The sequence below is a fragment of the Myxine glutinosa genome, chromosome 1 (assembly GCF_964187855.1).
Source record: "Myxine glutinosa chromosome 1, kmMyxGlut1.1, whole genome shotgun sequence".
Lineage (NCBI taxonomy): Eukaryota > Metazoa > Chordata > Myxini > Myxiniformes > Myxinidae > Myxine > Myxine glutinosa.
This window is the reverse complement of record NC_136261.1, coordinates 281616820-281630106: the sequence shown is the minus strand read 5'-3', so window position 1 is coordinate 281630106 and position 13287 is coordinate 281616820. Positions and strand designations below refer to the sequence as shown.

Sequence of the window (13287 nt, the reverse complement as noted above, 5' to 3'; positions counted from 1 at the left end):
CGGTCAGCCCAGGAGAGGTCCGCTTTGTGGGGAAAAATGGCCTCTAAATGTGGTTCCTTTTTTTTTCCAGGAGAGGTCATGGGTGTCCATGAGGCCTAGACGTTCAAGAGACTGAACCTCTTCTATTGGTTGACCATGGAAATAGATAGTTGGGTTTGGTTGATCTTTCAAGAGTGACAGGGTGAGACTGAGATTTTCCAGGATAGGAAGACATAGTCCATTTGTCCCAATAATTTTGGTAATAATTGTATGTACAAGTTTTCTGCCACCAAACCTTAGGAAAGGCAGGTTTCATAAATATGCCTTGCGTCTCAGACCATGTAGCATTTTCTTATTTAAAAAAAATGTATTTTCTGATACACTGGAGTCACACTTTGGTGTTGCCACCTGTGTGATGACAGAACTGCCTCTCATGCTGCGGCTTGACATCTGCCTGCAGATGGAGGACATTGTCACGCGAATGCAAGACGAGAAAACGGGCGTGCCCATCCGCACAGTGAAGAGCTTTCTGTCAAAGATTCCCAGCGTTTTTACTGGTACCTCACAAGCACATGCATCACTTAGTTTCCATCGTTCACTGACGCTCAACATTTGCATGGCAGGTTTGGAAGGATGGATTACCCTGATTGGTAGAATGTCATGGCTGTGCTCAAGACAAATGATGTGAATACATGTACATCATGCAAGCCTTCCTGTCCTACTCCTTTTGAAACGTTGAAATGGTGTAATGTGATGTTTCATCAATCTTAAGAATGCAGCATCAAACTGCCATGTCATATTTTTAAGGGAAGTTTTTAAAAATATGAGATTTGGCCTTCAACTTTGTTCGGAACATTGTTACCTCCGCCACCAAAGGTGGATGTAGGTTATGTTTTCACCCCTGTCTGTCTGTCCATTTGTTTGTTTGTTTGTGAACAAGATATCTCAAAAAGTTGTGGACGGATTCGGACGAAATTTGGCAGAGATGTGTAACGTATGTGACACCGACGAAATGATTAGATTTTGGTGAAGATCCGGATTCGGATCCGGCAAGTAGAACTTTTTAAAGTGATTCTTCACCATTGGGAGATCAGGCCAAAAATGATACGTAGCAGGAAAATCTCAAAAGGTTGTGGATGGATTTGGATGAAGCTTGGTGGACAGGTTGTATGTGCAACAAGGAAGAATCGATTAGATTTTGGTGAAGATCTGAATGTCGATTTGGATATGAGAATTATTTAATTTTAAAGTGATTCTTCACCATTGAGAGACGGGGCCAAAAACGATACATAGTGGGATATCTCAAAAAATTATGGACCCATTTGGACGAAACGTTGTGGACAGGTTCTGTGTGTGACAAGGAAGAATCGATACAATTTTGGTGAAGATTTAGATCAGGATCCAGCTAGTATAATTTTTAAAAGTGATTCTTTACCATCGAGTGCTATGGCCAATCAGGCAGAGGTATGCCTTACTGAAATCCCTCTTCACACAATCCTCCCATCTCAACTGCGGTCGACCTCTTTTAGTCCTACCTTCTTCCCTCAACCCATCCGCTCTCTTTGCCATTCTCTCTTCCCTCATCCACACCATGTGGCCAGTCCATCTCAGTGGGCATTTCGCCAATCTCCCCGTCAAGCACATCTGCACACTAATCTCCTCCCTCAGTTCATCCATTCTCCTTCTATCCACCCTCTTCACTTCTGCATTCCTCCCAGTTGTTCTCACAAACCTACAGGCTCTGTTGTTGTCTACCTGTCAGTGCCCCTGTCTCCATAGCAAAGAGATAGGCCGGCGTTATGCAAGACATTCTGTCTGCCATTACTCACTCCACCCTCATCCACACATTCGCACCCACCTGCATCCTCCTCCACACTTCTGCCTCTGATTTACCATCCCCAGTTACTTTTCTCCCCAGATACTCAAACCTATTTCCCTGTGTGATCTCCTTCCCCTCTCCCCTGATATTCATTTATTTTCTCTGATGCCCAACCCACATCACCTCAGTCTTCTCTACACTCATTTTCAACCCATGTTTCTCAAATGCCTTCTTCCACTCCTCCAGTACTTCCTGCATCTCCTGCCCCCTCTCCACCACAACAGCCAGATTGTCCACATACAACATCCTCTCAAGAATGCCTTTCATGTTCACCTTCCTGCTTATCAGCTCCATCACCATGATAAACAGGAATGGGCTGAGAGTGCTTCCTTGCCTCAAATGGATGTTCACATTGAACTCCTCCAACATCCCAGGACCAACCAAAACTCTTCCGTTTGTTCCCTTGTACATCCCTTCCACCAACCTAACTTCTGCTTCCAGCACTCCCATCCATCTCAGTGTCACCACCATCATCATCTCTCTCGGGACAGTGTTATAGGCCTTCTCCAGATCTACAAATCCCAATGCCATTTCACCTTGCACCTCCAACCTCTTCTCCATCAGCTGTCTCTGCACAAACATCTCATCTGTCCTTCCCCATACCCTTTCTAAACCCCTGCTGCTTATCCACACTCTTCCTTATCTTCCCATCCAGAACCCTCTCCAGCACCTTCATTGCATGATTAAGGAGTCTAATTCCCCTGTACTTCCCCAGATCTTGAACATCCCTTCCCCTTCCATATCGGCACAATTAACCCTGTCCTCCACTCCTCCAAAATTTACACGTCTCGTATACATACATTCAACAATCTCTTCGTCCAAGTGACTCCAACTGCTCCCACTGCAATTATCATCTCTGTGTACACCAACAATGCCTGGTGCCCTTCCCTTCTTCACCCTCTTCAATGATGTCCACACTTCCTCTTTGGTGATTTCCACCAACTCCACTTTCCCTTCCACATAACTCGGTAGCTCCAGCTCACCGGGCTTCCTTCCCAGTTCGACAGATCTTTGAAATATCCTTTCCACACCTTCAACACTGCACCAGCCTCCTGCCACCATCCTTAATCACCACCCCCCTCTCGCCCTTTCATGTTTTAGCTATCCTCATCCCTGTCATGAGCCAATTTATAGATCCTCTTCCAATTTGTTGTGCACCTCTTCCATATCATTCCTCACCTTGTCTCGTTGCTTTCCTTGCTGCTTTCTTATTCTGCCCATACAGGTGCAGCAACCCTGCATCCGGCTGCCTCCCTCTATCGTTGATCTTCTCTCTCCTCTTCCAAACCTCCTTTGTTTCACCAAATGCCTTCACTACTTCTTTTGTCCACCATACCTGTTTTCTTCCTCTGACGATGCTCCCTTTCCTGACGTCCTTCCACACAACACTTCTGCAATTCCCCTAAATGCCTCTCCATAGTTATTTCACTCCTTCTACAAACCTTCCACTTATTCGCTAATTGCTCATACCTGACCCTCACCCTCTCCTTGCACTCTACAGTGACATTTCCCCCACCTAATAACCACCTAATCTTCACCACAAACACCACAGGCTTGTGCTGGGTGGTAACATGCTCTTCTGTCACTGCCTTGCAATCCTTAACCCTCCACAGCTGTCGCTTCCTTACTCCCACCAAATCCAGTTCTGCTCTGTGCTGTCCACTCTTACAAGTAATCTTGTGACTTTCCTGCTTTTGAATGAATGAACCAGCTATGGCCAATCCGTTTGTCACCACCAGCTCCACAGGCTCTTGATCCTCTCTATTCCTCGTCCCCCAACCGAATTTACCAACACATTCCTCTTCACCCAGCTCTGCTACTCTGACATGCGTGTTGAAGTCCCCAGCAATGCACACACAGCATCACCTCCATCTAACCATTCCCATCGTCCTCTATTTCGTCCCTGAATTCCTGCTTCTCTGCCCCAGACCTTCCTGCTTGTGGCCCATATACCGACATAACACATACCATTTGCCTTTGTATCACCACCCATGCCATAACTAACTGACCCTCCCATCTTTCCACTCTGACCACCTGCTTGTTGATCTCTTCCGATACTATTATTCCTATACCATTACTCCTTCCATCCGCACCCACGTGCAATAGCTTGTATCCTCCTACCAACCTCCTCGCCCTGTCTCCTGCAACACTTCCAATCTCCTCTGCATCATCACCACCTCGACCCCCTTGTCATGTTAATCCAGGATGTCCACAATACAAATCAAGGATGTCCACAACGTACTCCAAGCCAGAGCTTTAATCCACTTGAATACGACTCATCTACAAAAGATACAACACTGTGAAGCAAGCATTCTCGTCCATTACAACGGCAACCACAGTAACGCAATGCCGAGTACACGGCATATTTCATTATTCATTCTTACCAACTTGAAGCCAGACTATAGCAGAAAATGAATCCCATCCTCCCGACAAGTGGTTATAGCGAGAGACAGTCAGCAGACACTTGTGGATGGATTATATAACTGCATGTGTAATGAATGGTCAGGGAGGAGGAAACTGCACGATGATGAAATCCTTAGTTTCACACCACATTCACCCACCATTTCAATTTCAGCTAGTACGTGACTATGTTATAAGGTTATATTGAGTTATATTGGGCCAGAGTTATATTGTATATACTATATAGCATGGCATACTACAGCGTGCCTTGCTGCACTCCTTCACCATCCCAACCGCTGGGGCCGGCGGCATTCCCTCCCAGCACGTGTTCGGTAGTTAGTCGGACTGCGCACTGTCTCCGGAATCTTTAGGCGAAATGAATCCGAAAACCCTTCATCGGAATCCCCCGTAGGCCCGGCCGGCGCGTCTTTCCCCGCAGCTCGATCCTCGACCAGAACCAAACACCCCTGCACCGGAGGCAGCGCGGGAGGGAAAGACCCCTCGTTTGTGACTGTTGGCCCCGAGGTGGCCACAACATCATGCGGCCCTTCATCCTCGGCATTACGTGGCCCGTCATCCGCTGCACCCTCCCCACACGGCGCGAGATGTCGGACCGACACAGTCACGAGACGTCCGTCATCCATTTGTACGGTCGCGTACTGCGGGTTCACATGCACAACCCGAACCAGATCATCGCGCGGCTCGTATTTACTTTGTCGTACTGTTCGCTTCAAAAACGCGGTGCCCTTGCTATCCGCTCTTCCCCCATTGATCTCACATTCAAACTACCTAGCCTCACCTCGCTTCTGAACTGCTGCCCGCTTGGCAGAGCTAGTACCATCTTGATTAATTTGGGATGCTCAAGTCATCAATCGGCAGCATTGCCCGGGTTGATCTGCTGGACCTTCTGCCCTAGGCTGCGTTATCATAATCCTGTGTGTGCACACGCATAAACACAGCACTCTTTCTCCACTCGCTCCCCTCCTCTATCCCCACCCAACTCCTCTCCCCCTTCCTCAAGGCACTCATCGCACCCCACGCCCTCCCTCCCTCTTCTCCTCCTCCCCCATCCTCGCTCACTACCTCCCTCCCTCTTCTCTTCCTCTCCCCACCCTCTCCCCCCATAACTTTGCTATTTTAAAATTCACTGCAACATAATACCAACCTTTCATAGTTATAAATTCTTCAAGCTATTTATTGAGGGGCTTGAGGCAAGGAAAGTTATTACATATTTTAATAATGCTTAATTTTTCAAACACATAAAATACCCAGGATTTTATGCCCTGCTTTCCCAATGGTAGATATTGACAATGATTTACAGACTAGCAAGTGGTCTCGTCTTTTGGCCATTTTATTTGACCACCAGGAAATGTTTGATTGAATGGATGTGAACCACCGTTAAACCAAGACAGCGTTACGATGTTGCATCGATATACTCAGTTCATTGGTCAATTGGCTGCGCTGCTTGGTAATGTCATGCCTGTCAATATCGTGCTGCACGGTTTTTATTGCAAAATAATCAAAATCTTTGGGTTTGTGCCAAGAAATTTGGATCGACTTCAAATTGTAGTTGCACTTCCTTTGTCTTGTGCTTCGTGCATTCAATGTCTTTGTTGCTTCTTGTCTTGAGCTGCAGTAACTGTTCAAGCTACACTACTGTCGTTTTAAGATTGAATTAGCGATGAGAAGAACATCATTAATCAGGTTTATTTGATAGTCTCTTCACGTTGTGTTTGTAAAATCTATGCATGAACCTCGGGGCATCAGGGTAGCTTGTTAGTGCTGTGCTTGCCAAACAAACTCAATTTGTCTTTTTGAATTGCTCCGAGAGTGAATCAGAATCTGATGCAAACTTCTTTTTTTTTTTCCTCCTGTACTAAAGATAATGATGGTTGAACATCGAGGAGACCTTGGTGTATCTTTGACGCGACTTACCAGACAATGGATAATATCGGCAGAGAGTGTCAAATTTGAACCTGGGATAACAGCATCGTGAGCTAAATGTTCAGATGTTAGCTCCAAATAGGTCTCAGAAAGAGGTGCTTGCGATAAATATATTTATTGACTGTCTTTACTGTGCAAACCTTATTTACCTTTTGCACCCCATGTTACACAATGTGACGACCTGACGACCTACCCTAGGATTTATTTTAGCCTTTAAGCCTTTATACGAGCACGCCAACGCTTTGTCAAGAGTATTGGTTCGGCCACAAACCAGAATCTGCTTCTTCCATAGCATTGTCCAAACCTTTACAAACACCGTCCAAAGTCATGCCATTATACACGTAATCATGCGAGATGAATGGTATCATTATCTCCGCCACCAAAGGTGGATGGAGGTTATGTTTTCACCCTGTCTGTTTGTTTGTTTGTTTGTCTGTCTGTCTGTCTGTCTGTCTGTGAACAAGATATCTCAAAAAGATGTGGACAGATTCAAACGAAATTTGGCGGAGAGGTAACATATGTGGAACCACCTTTAGAGGCCATTTTTCCCTGCAGAGCATGGGTTGGCCTATTTGGGTTCCGTGGTCCCCTTTTTGAAGCAATGTTTTATGGCCGGATGCCCTTCCTGCCGCCAACCCTGTTAGTCACCTCTTGCAACACACAGGGAATTACCAGTGAACTGGTACTCAATTTTCCGACCTCGGAAGGATGACAGGCTGAGTCAACCCCCCTGGTGTTAATTCAGCGATCGACCGGGATTCGAACCCAGGATCCTCGGATCCCAAGCCAGCACCCTAACCGCTAAGCCAACACCAGGCTAGAGGTAGCATATGTGGCAAGGACGAAATTATTAGATTTTGCTGAAGATCAGAATTCCGATCCGGCTAGTAGAGTTTTTAAATTAATTCTTCACCATTGGGAGATCGGGCCAAAACCGACATATAGCAGGATATCCCAAAATGTTGTGGACGGATTTGGATGAAACTTGGTGGACCGGTTGGGTGTGTGACAAGGACGAATCAATTATATTTTGGTGAAGATCGAGGCTCGTGTAAGAGCTAATAACATCAATCACAATAAAAAAAAAGCGGACACACAAAACACAATAAAGGGAGCGGGAGACAAGATTGGGAGAGAGAGGGAAGCACACAAGTACAACATTTGAGAGCAGGGACATCGGGAGATCTGTGGGAGGGAGTGGACTTGGGGGGAGGAGGTATGGGAAGGCGGGGGGGGGGGGGGGAGGGGGAGGGGGCGGTGGGCGGGGGAGTGATAGGACTAAAACCGATACATAGCACGATATCTCAAAAAGTTGTGGACGGATTTGGATGAAACTTGGTGGACAGGGTGTGTGTGACGAGGACGAATCGATTAGATTTTGGTGACGATCCTGAGTATGGATTCGGATACCAAAATTACTTAATTTTCAAGTGATTTTTCACCATTGAGGGATCGGACTAAAAATAATATGGAGGAAGAAGAAGAACCACCTTTAGAGGCCATTTTTTCCTGCAGAGCAGGGGTTGGCCTTTTTCGGGCACCGTGGTCCCCCTTTTTGAAGCAATGTTTTATGGCCGGATGCCCTTCCTGCCGCCATCCCTGTTGGTCGCCTCTTGTGACCCACAGGGAATTACTAGTGAACTGGTACTCAATTTGCCGACCTCAGAAGGATGACAGGCTGAGTCAACCCCCCTGGTGTTAATTCAGCGATTGACGGGGATTCGAACCCAGAATCCCAAGCCAGCACCCTAACCGCTAAGCCAACACCAGGCTTCGGACTAAAAACAAACAAACAAAAAACTAAAATACTATATGACTAAAACTAAACTAAACTAAAAATAAATACTAAAACTAACTAAAAATAATACTAAATATATGACATGACTAAAAATAATATATGACATGATATTTTAAAAAGTTATGAATGAGTAATGACTAGACTTGGTGGATGATTGGTTACGTGACAAGCACAAGCCGATTCGATTTTGGTTCAGGTCCGCATGCAGATCCGGCCTATCAGTGGATACAAAACAAACTGTTCAGCCTGGCGTGGGTATGCTCTCTAGTGAGTGCCGTTCTAGTTTTTCATTGCAGTCCTTTTGTTGTTTGCAGGTGCAGATATTGTTCAGTGGTTGGTGAAAAATCTTCTCACTGAAGATCAAGGTAGGTAGGTGTATTGTATGATACCTTATAGGTAGGTGTATTGTATGATACCTTATTTAGTGTGTTTTGCAATTACATTAGAAGACAGCTTGATTTGTAACACATTCACTCCTTTGTTTCCTCAAATGATTTCCTGATGGATAATTTGATTGCATTTTTGATCTTGAAAGTGCAAATAAGGCCAATAACATGATTGCCTGCTCCAGTTCAGCATACTGCTGCCATTTTATTTTATTCGACGTGTGTCAAACTTTGCATGGACCTTATCCGATTTGTTTTGTTATTTGAATGATGAAGTTGTTCATTTTTGGAGTTTTTCTTTTGTCATCACAAAGTTCTTATTAAAGTTAAAGCATGTCACTTTAACTGAGCATTTAGGAGCATCGTTTGTTTATTTTCGCTTTGTCCTGTGTGACTTTGCCGAAGGGAGTGAGGCTGTTTAAAAATTAATAGGCTTGTTTATAAATCTCTAGGCTCCAAAGGTGAAGATTGAAGCAGTGAATAGGGATGTGGGGGAGGTACTTTGGATGGAAGAGGGAGAGCTTGCATCGAGTAGTTTGAGGTGTTGGACTTTGAGAGAGATGGAGGGAGGGCATGTAGGCTGTGCAGACCTATAAATCGAAGGAGGAGTAAATAAGTTTATGTATTTGGAAATGCTCATGTGTGTTCAGACTTTCTAGCATGGCTGCAATCACAACCAACCAGGAAACCTTTGTTCCTCCCCCACCGCTTTCTCTGAGGCCAGCTCTGTCTGTCCTTCACCCCACTCTGACCTTCTCTTTTGATTGGAGGTGTATATTAGAACCTGCATGCATATTGTTTGTATAGCCCTTATTGAAGGTCTCCCGGTGACAGAAATATTGTACCTGATGTTTGTCAGTCGACGGTTCTCCTGGTTGGTTGCGCTGACAAACCTGAGTCATAGTCTACACATGGAGGACGAAATAAATCAGATGGATTTATGAGTGAGGTGGAAGCTTTGGAAAAGAGACAGATGAAAGGTTGGAATTTTATTTTTTATTAATACCACTGAGGAAGGGCGAAGTCAAAAAACCAGGAATTTCCCCCCGAGTGGAAAAGCAAAGAAAAACTGGGAAAACAGTTGGGCGAGGAGTGTGAGGGAACTCGGCAGACAACCAAGGAGTGTTCCAGACGGCACCGACAGTGCAAACTGGTGGCCTCAGAGAGTCCTCCCGAAATCCCGTGCTTGGTATGGCTCCAGTCGTGAACTGGCAGAGAAGGGCATTTGGGATTATGCGCCGGATGACGAGGCAGCCTCTCAAGGCGCTACACCCGGGTCCGGGCCTCTATCTTTCCGACGGCAAGCCTGTGGGGACAGTGACCCCAATGGTACCCTCTAGCAGGCACTGCAGAACCAGGAACGCAACCCGTAACGCAGAAATAACCCCCAAAATCCGACACCCTCCCAACTCCCATCCAGCAGTCTTCCCCATGAGTTTGTAACAGAACCAATGTTCTGCTAAAAGCTCCAAAGGGATCATTGGTGGTACCACCGCAGGGGTGCTAGCAGTCTACCACCTAAAAACGACGGAGGTTAATTTGTGAATTGAAGGAATGAATGAATGGGTGAGGAACAGAGTTTAAGGCACAGAGTTGAATGGGTGAATTTGGTTTACAAATTGAGCAAGCTGATCAAAGGCACGTATGGAGAAGTTTAGGATATTTGTGATGATAAAGGATTGGGGAACAGGTATTTGCTTGTCTGAAAAGCAAAAAGGTTATTGGGAATCTTAAATTATTTTCCAACTAAACTCGGGGACTTTTGTGTTTGATATTTAAACTCCAACATTACATAGTGGCTTTGTTTTGTTTTTGTTTTTTTTGGTGTTTATGTGCATGGTTAAGAGAGTGACAAAATGGTGGTATTACCTCGGCCACTGAAGGTGGATGAAGGTAATGTTTTTCACCCCTGTCTGTTTGTTTGTTTGTCTGTTTGTGAACACAATATCTCGAAAAGTTGTGGACGCATTCAGACGAAATTTGGTAGAGAGGTTGGGTATGAGACGAGGCCAAAATAATTAGATATTGAACAAGATCCAAATCAGTATCAGAGAATTTTAAGTGATTCTTCACCGTTGAGTGATTATGGCCCAAGACGATATATAGCATGATATTTCAAAAAGTTGTGGACGAATTATGACAAAACAAGGTGGATGAGTTGGGTCGGCGACAAGAACAAGCCGATTAAGTTGTGGTTCAGATCCAGATCCAGATCCGGACAATTGGTGGAATACAAAATGTAAACTGTTCAACCTGGTATGATGCTCTCTGCCGAGTGACATTCTAGTTATTTGATGCAACCGTGTGGGTGTGTGGCATACTGCTTCCTTGTTGAGCTACTTTGAGCTTCCTGAACCCTGGAGCTGTGTGGTACCACAGGCAGGACCCCCATGTGCAGAATCAAGTAAATAATAGATCAGAGACCGTCACCCACCCCTCAATGAGTATGAATTCCCTCATGAGGTAAAGGTTTTCGATTAAATTTTGAAGTTCAAACCATCTGTGCGTTGTGGATGGGACTGGGGAGTTTAACTGGTGATTCTGGTTTGGAAGGAAACAGTTTGCGGCTGTAATCCGTGAATACCTTCATGACTTCTCTGTGATGAAGCAAACAAAACTCAAACTTCAAAAGGTTGATAAATGTACTCAATATGTCTTCATTATTATATATTTTTTTGTTTGACATCTTAGATAAATATACCGTTTTACAGCACATGCAACTTTGGTGAAGTTTCCAGTCATTTATGTGGACATGGCCAAGTCTTCTCCAAATGGGTTGACCATCGGCATATGGTGTATGTCTGCATGTGGTACGTCTGACAGCCAATCAAGGACGCACAAATGCAAGACGTGGCTACCTTCTCAGAACAAATGAAAATGGAAGAGATATTGTCGAGAATGGCACTCAGTAGAAAACATACTTCTGCCTGGTTGGCCATATCACTCAATGGTGAAGAATCACTTAAAAATATATATACTAGCTGGGTCCAGATCCGGATCTTCACCAAAATTGAATCGATTCTTTCTTGTCACACACACACAACCAGTCCAACAAGTTTCGTCCAAATCCATCCATAACTTTTTGAGATATCCTGCTATGTATCGTTTTTGCCCCTATCTCCCAATGGTGAAGAATCACTTAAGAATTAAATAATTCTCATATCTGAATCCATATTCAGATATTCACCAAAATCTAATCATTTCGGCCTTGTCACATACACCACATCTCTGCCAAATTTCATCCGAATCCATCCACAACCTTTTGAGATATTTAGTTTACAAACAAACAGACAAACAGACAGACAGACAGTGGTGAAAACATAACCTCCACCACCAAAGGTGGATTTGGTGGTGGAGGTAAACATGACGTTTGCTGCGTGGTTATGCATTTTATACGAGTATAATAATAATCATGTGAAAAGTGAAAAGTTTGATAATAATTAGCAAATTTTAAAATTCTCAGTTTTTGAAATTTGAGTTTATTTCCCTTGTGAGATTGATCAAAAAAGTTGAAAAGGTGCCATCAGGAAGTCGCTAATACTGGGCCCTGTCCTATTCCTAATCTTCATCTGCGATCTCTCTGACTCTCTGGAAAATCCTCTAACTCTCTTCTGATGACACCACCCTCTGTGGTGACATTCCTCATCCTTCAGATAAGCAGGTAGCAGCCTCTTCCCTCTCTTCAGACCTTGATAGAATCACAAGATGGTCAAACACTTTTGACAACATTGACCAACTTCTATCCACTCATCCCAACTCTCTCTTCCATCATGCCAACTGTCTGGGTGTGGGTTCCTCTCGCACCAGCCATGGCACTTCTGCAAAGGACTTCTGTGACTCATTGGGACTGACACAATCTGTCAACCTCCCGACCCGGATCTCAGTCAACGGAGCATCTTCTCTTCTAGACTTGATTATGACTAACTTCCCTGCAAATGTCTGCTATTCTTCTTCTGCTCCAATCGGTTCTTCTGATCATTTACTTGTTAAAGTGGACATCTCTATGGTCATTCTCAGAGAGCCTCCTCAACGTCGACGAGTCTGGCATTTCACTCAGGCCAACTGGCATGGTACTCAAGCAGCCATCAATCATCTGGACTGGACTCACATGTCTACTGCCTCTGACATCAACTCATCCTGGGAATTCTTCCAAAGAAAATTTCTCTCTCTCATGCACAGATTTATCCCTTCTCGTCTTCAGTTGTCATACTCTTCCTCCTGTCCATGGTACACTGAATCTTGTTGTGAGGCAGTTGCCTTGAAACAACTTGCCTTCGCCTCATGGAAGGCAAATCCAACTGAAGGCAATCTCCATTCGTTTCACAAAGCTCTGAACAAGTGTGTGTCTACCCTCAGGAGAGCCAGGAAACAATATCTCTCTACTCTTAAGACAACGCTCAAACCTGTCTCCCTCCTCCAAATCCTGGTGGCGTCTGGTCAAATCTGTTTCTGGTGTTTGTTCCCCCTCCGCCTCCTCCCTTACCTAAACGGCGACACAGTGACACCACATGTGACAAAGCCGAATGCCTCAACTCTGTGTTTGCCTCCAAATATTGTGTCCTTAACCCATCACTCTCTGTACCCACCTTACCCAGTTGTACGCAGCTGCTCCTGGACTCTGTGTCCTTCTCTCCCGACAAGGTGGAGAAGTTTCTGTCAAAATTCAACTCTGATTCTGCAACTGGACCAGACGGCATCAGCCCACGGGTCCTAAAATCCTGCTTTTCCGCTGTATCTCACCCGCTTTCTATTCTCTTCACCCTCTCTTTTGCTCAAGGTCATAGGCCATCTACTTGGAAATCAGCCAACATTACCGCTTTACACAAAATGTGCAAAAACAGATCCTTGCAATTACAGACCAATCAGCCTGCTCCCAATAATCAGCAAGGTCATGGAATCAA

The 13287-nt window shown here is 44.9% G+C and overlaps 1 protein-coding gene across 2 annotated transcripts in view; it reads left to right on the top strand.

The window, feature by feature from the left end:
• The window catches only part of LOC137438257 (regulator of G-protein signaling 7), a 392979-nt gene that overhangs the window by 153591 nt on the left and 226101 nt on the right, over positions 1-13287 (top strand). For both annotated transcript variants that reach the window (XM_068133364.2, XM_068133373.2), the window contains exons 2-3: positions 440-536; positions 8315-8365. In XM_068133364.2, the coding sequence (XP_067989465.1) occupies positions 440-536; positions 8315-8365 (148 nt within the window). The remainder of the gene's footprint in view (positions 1-439; positions 537-8314; positions 8366-13287) is intronic.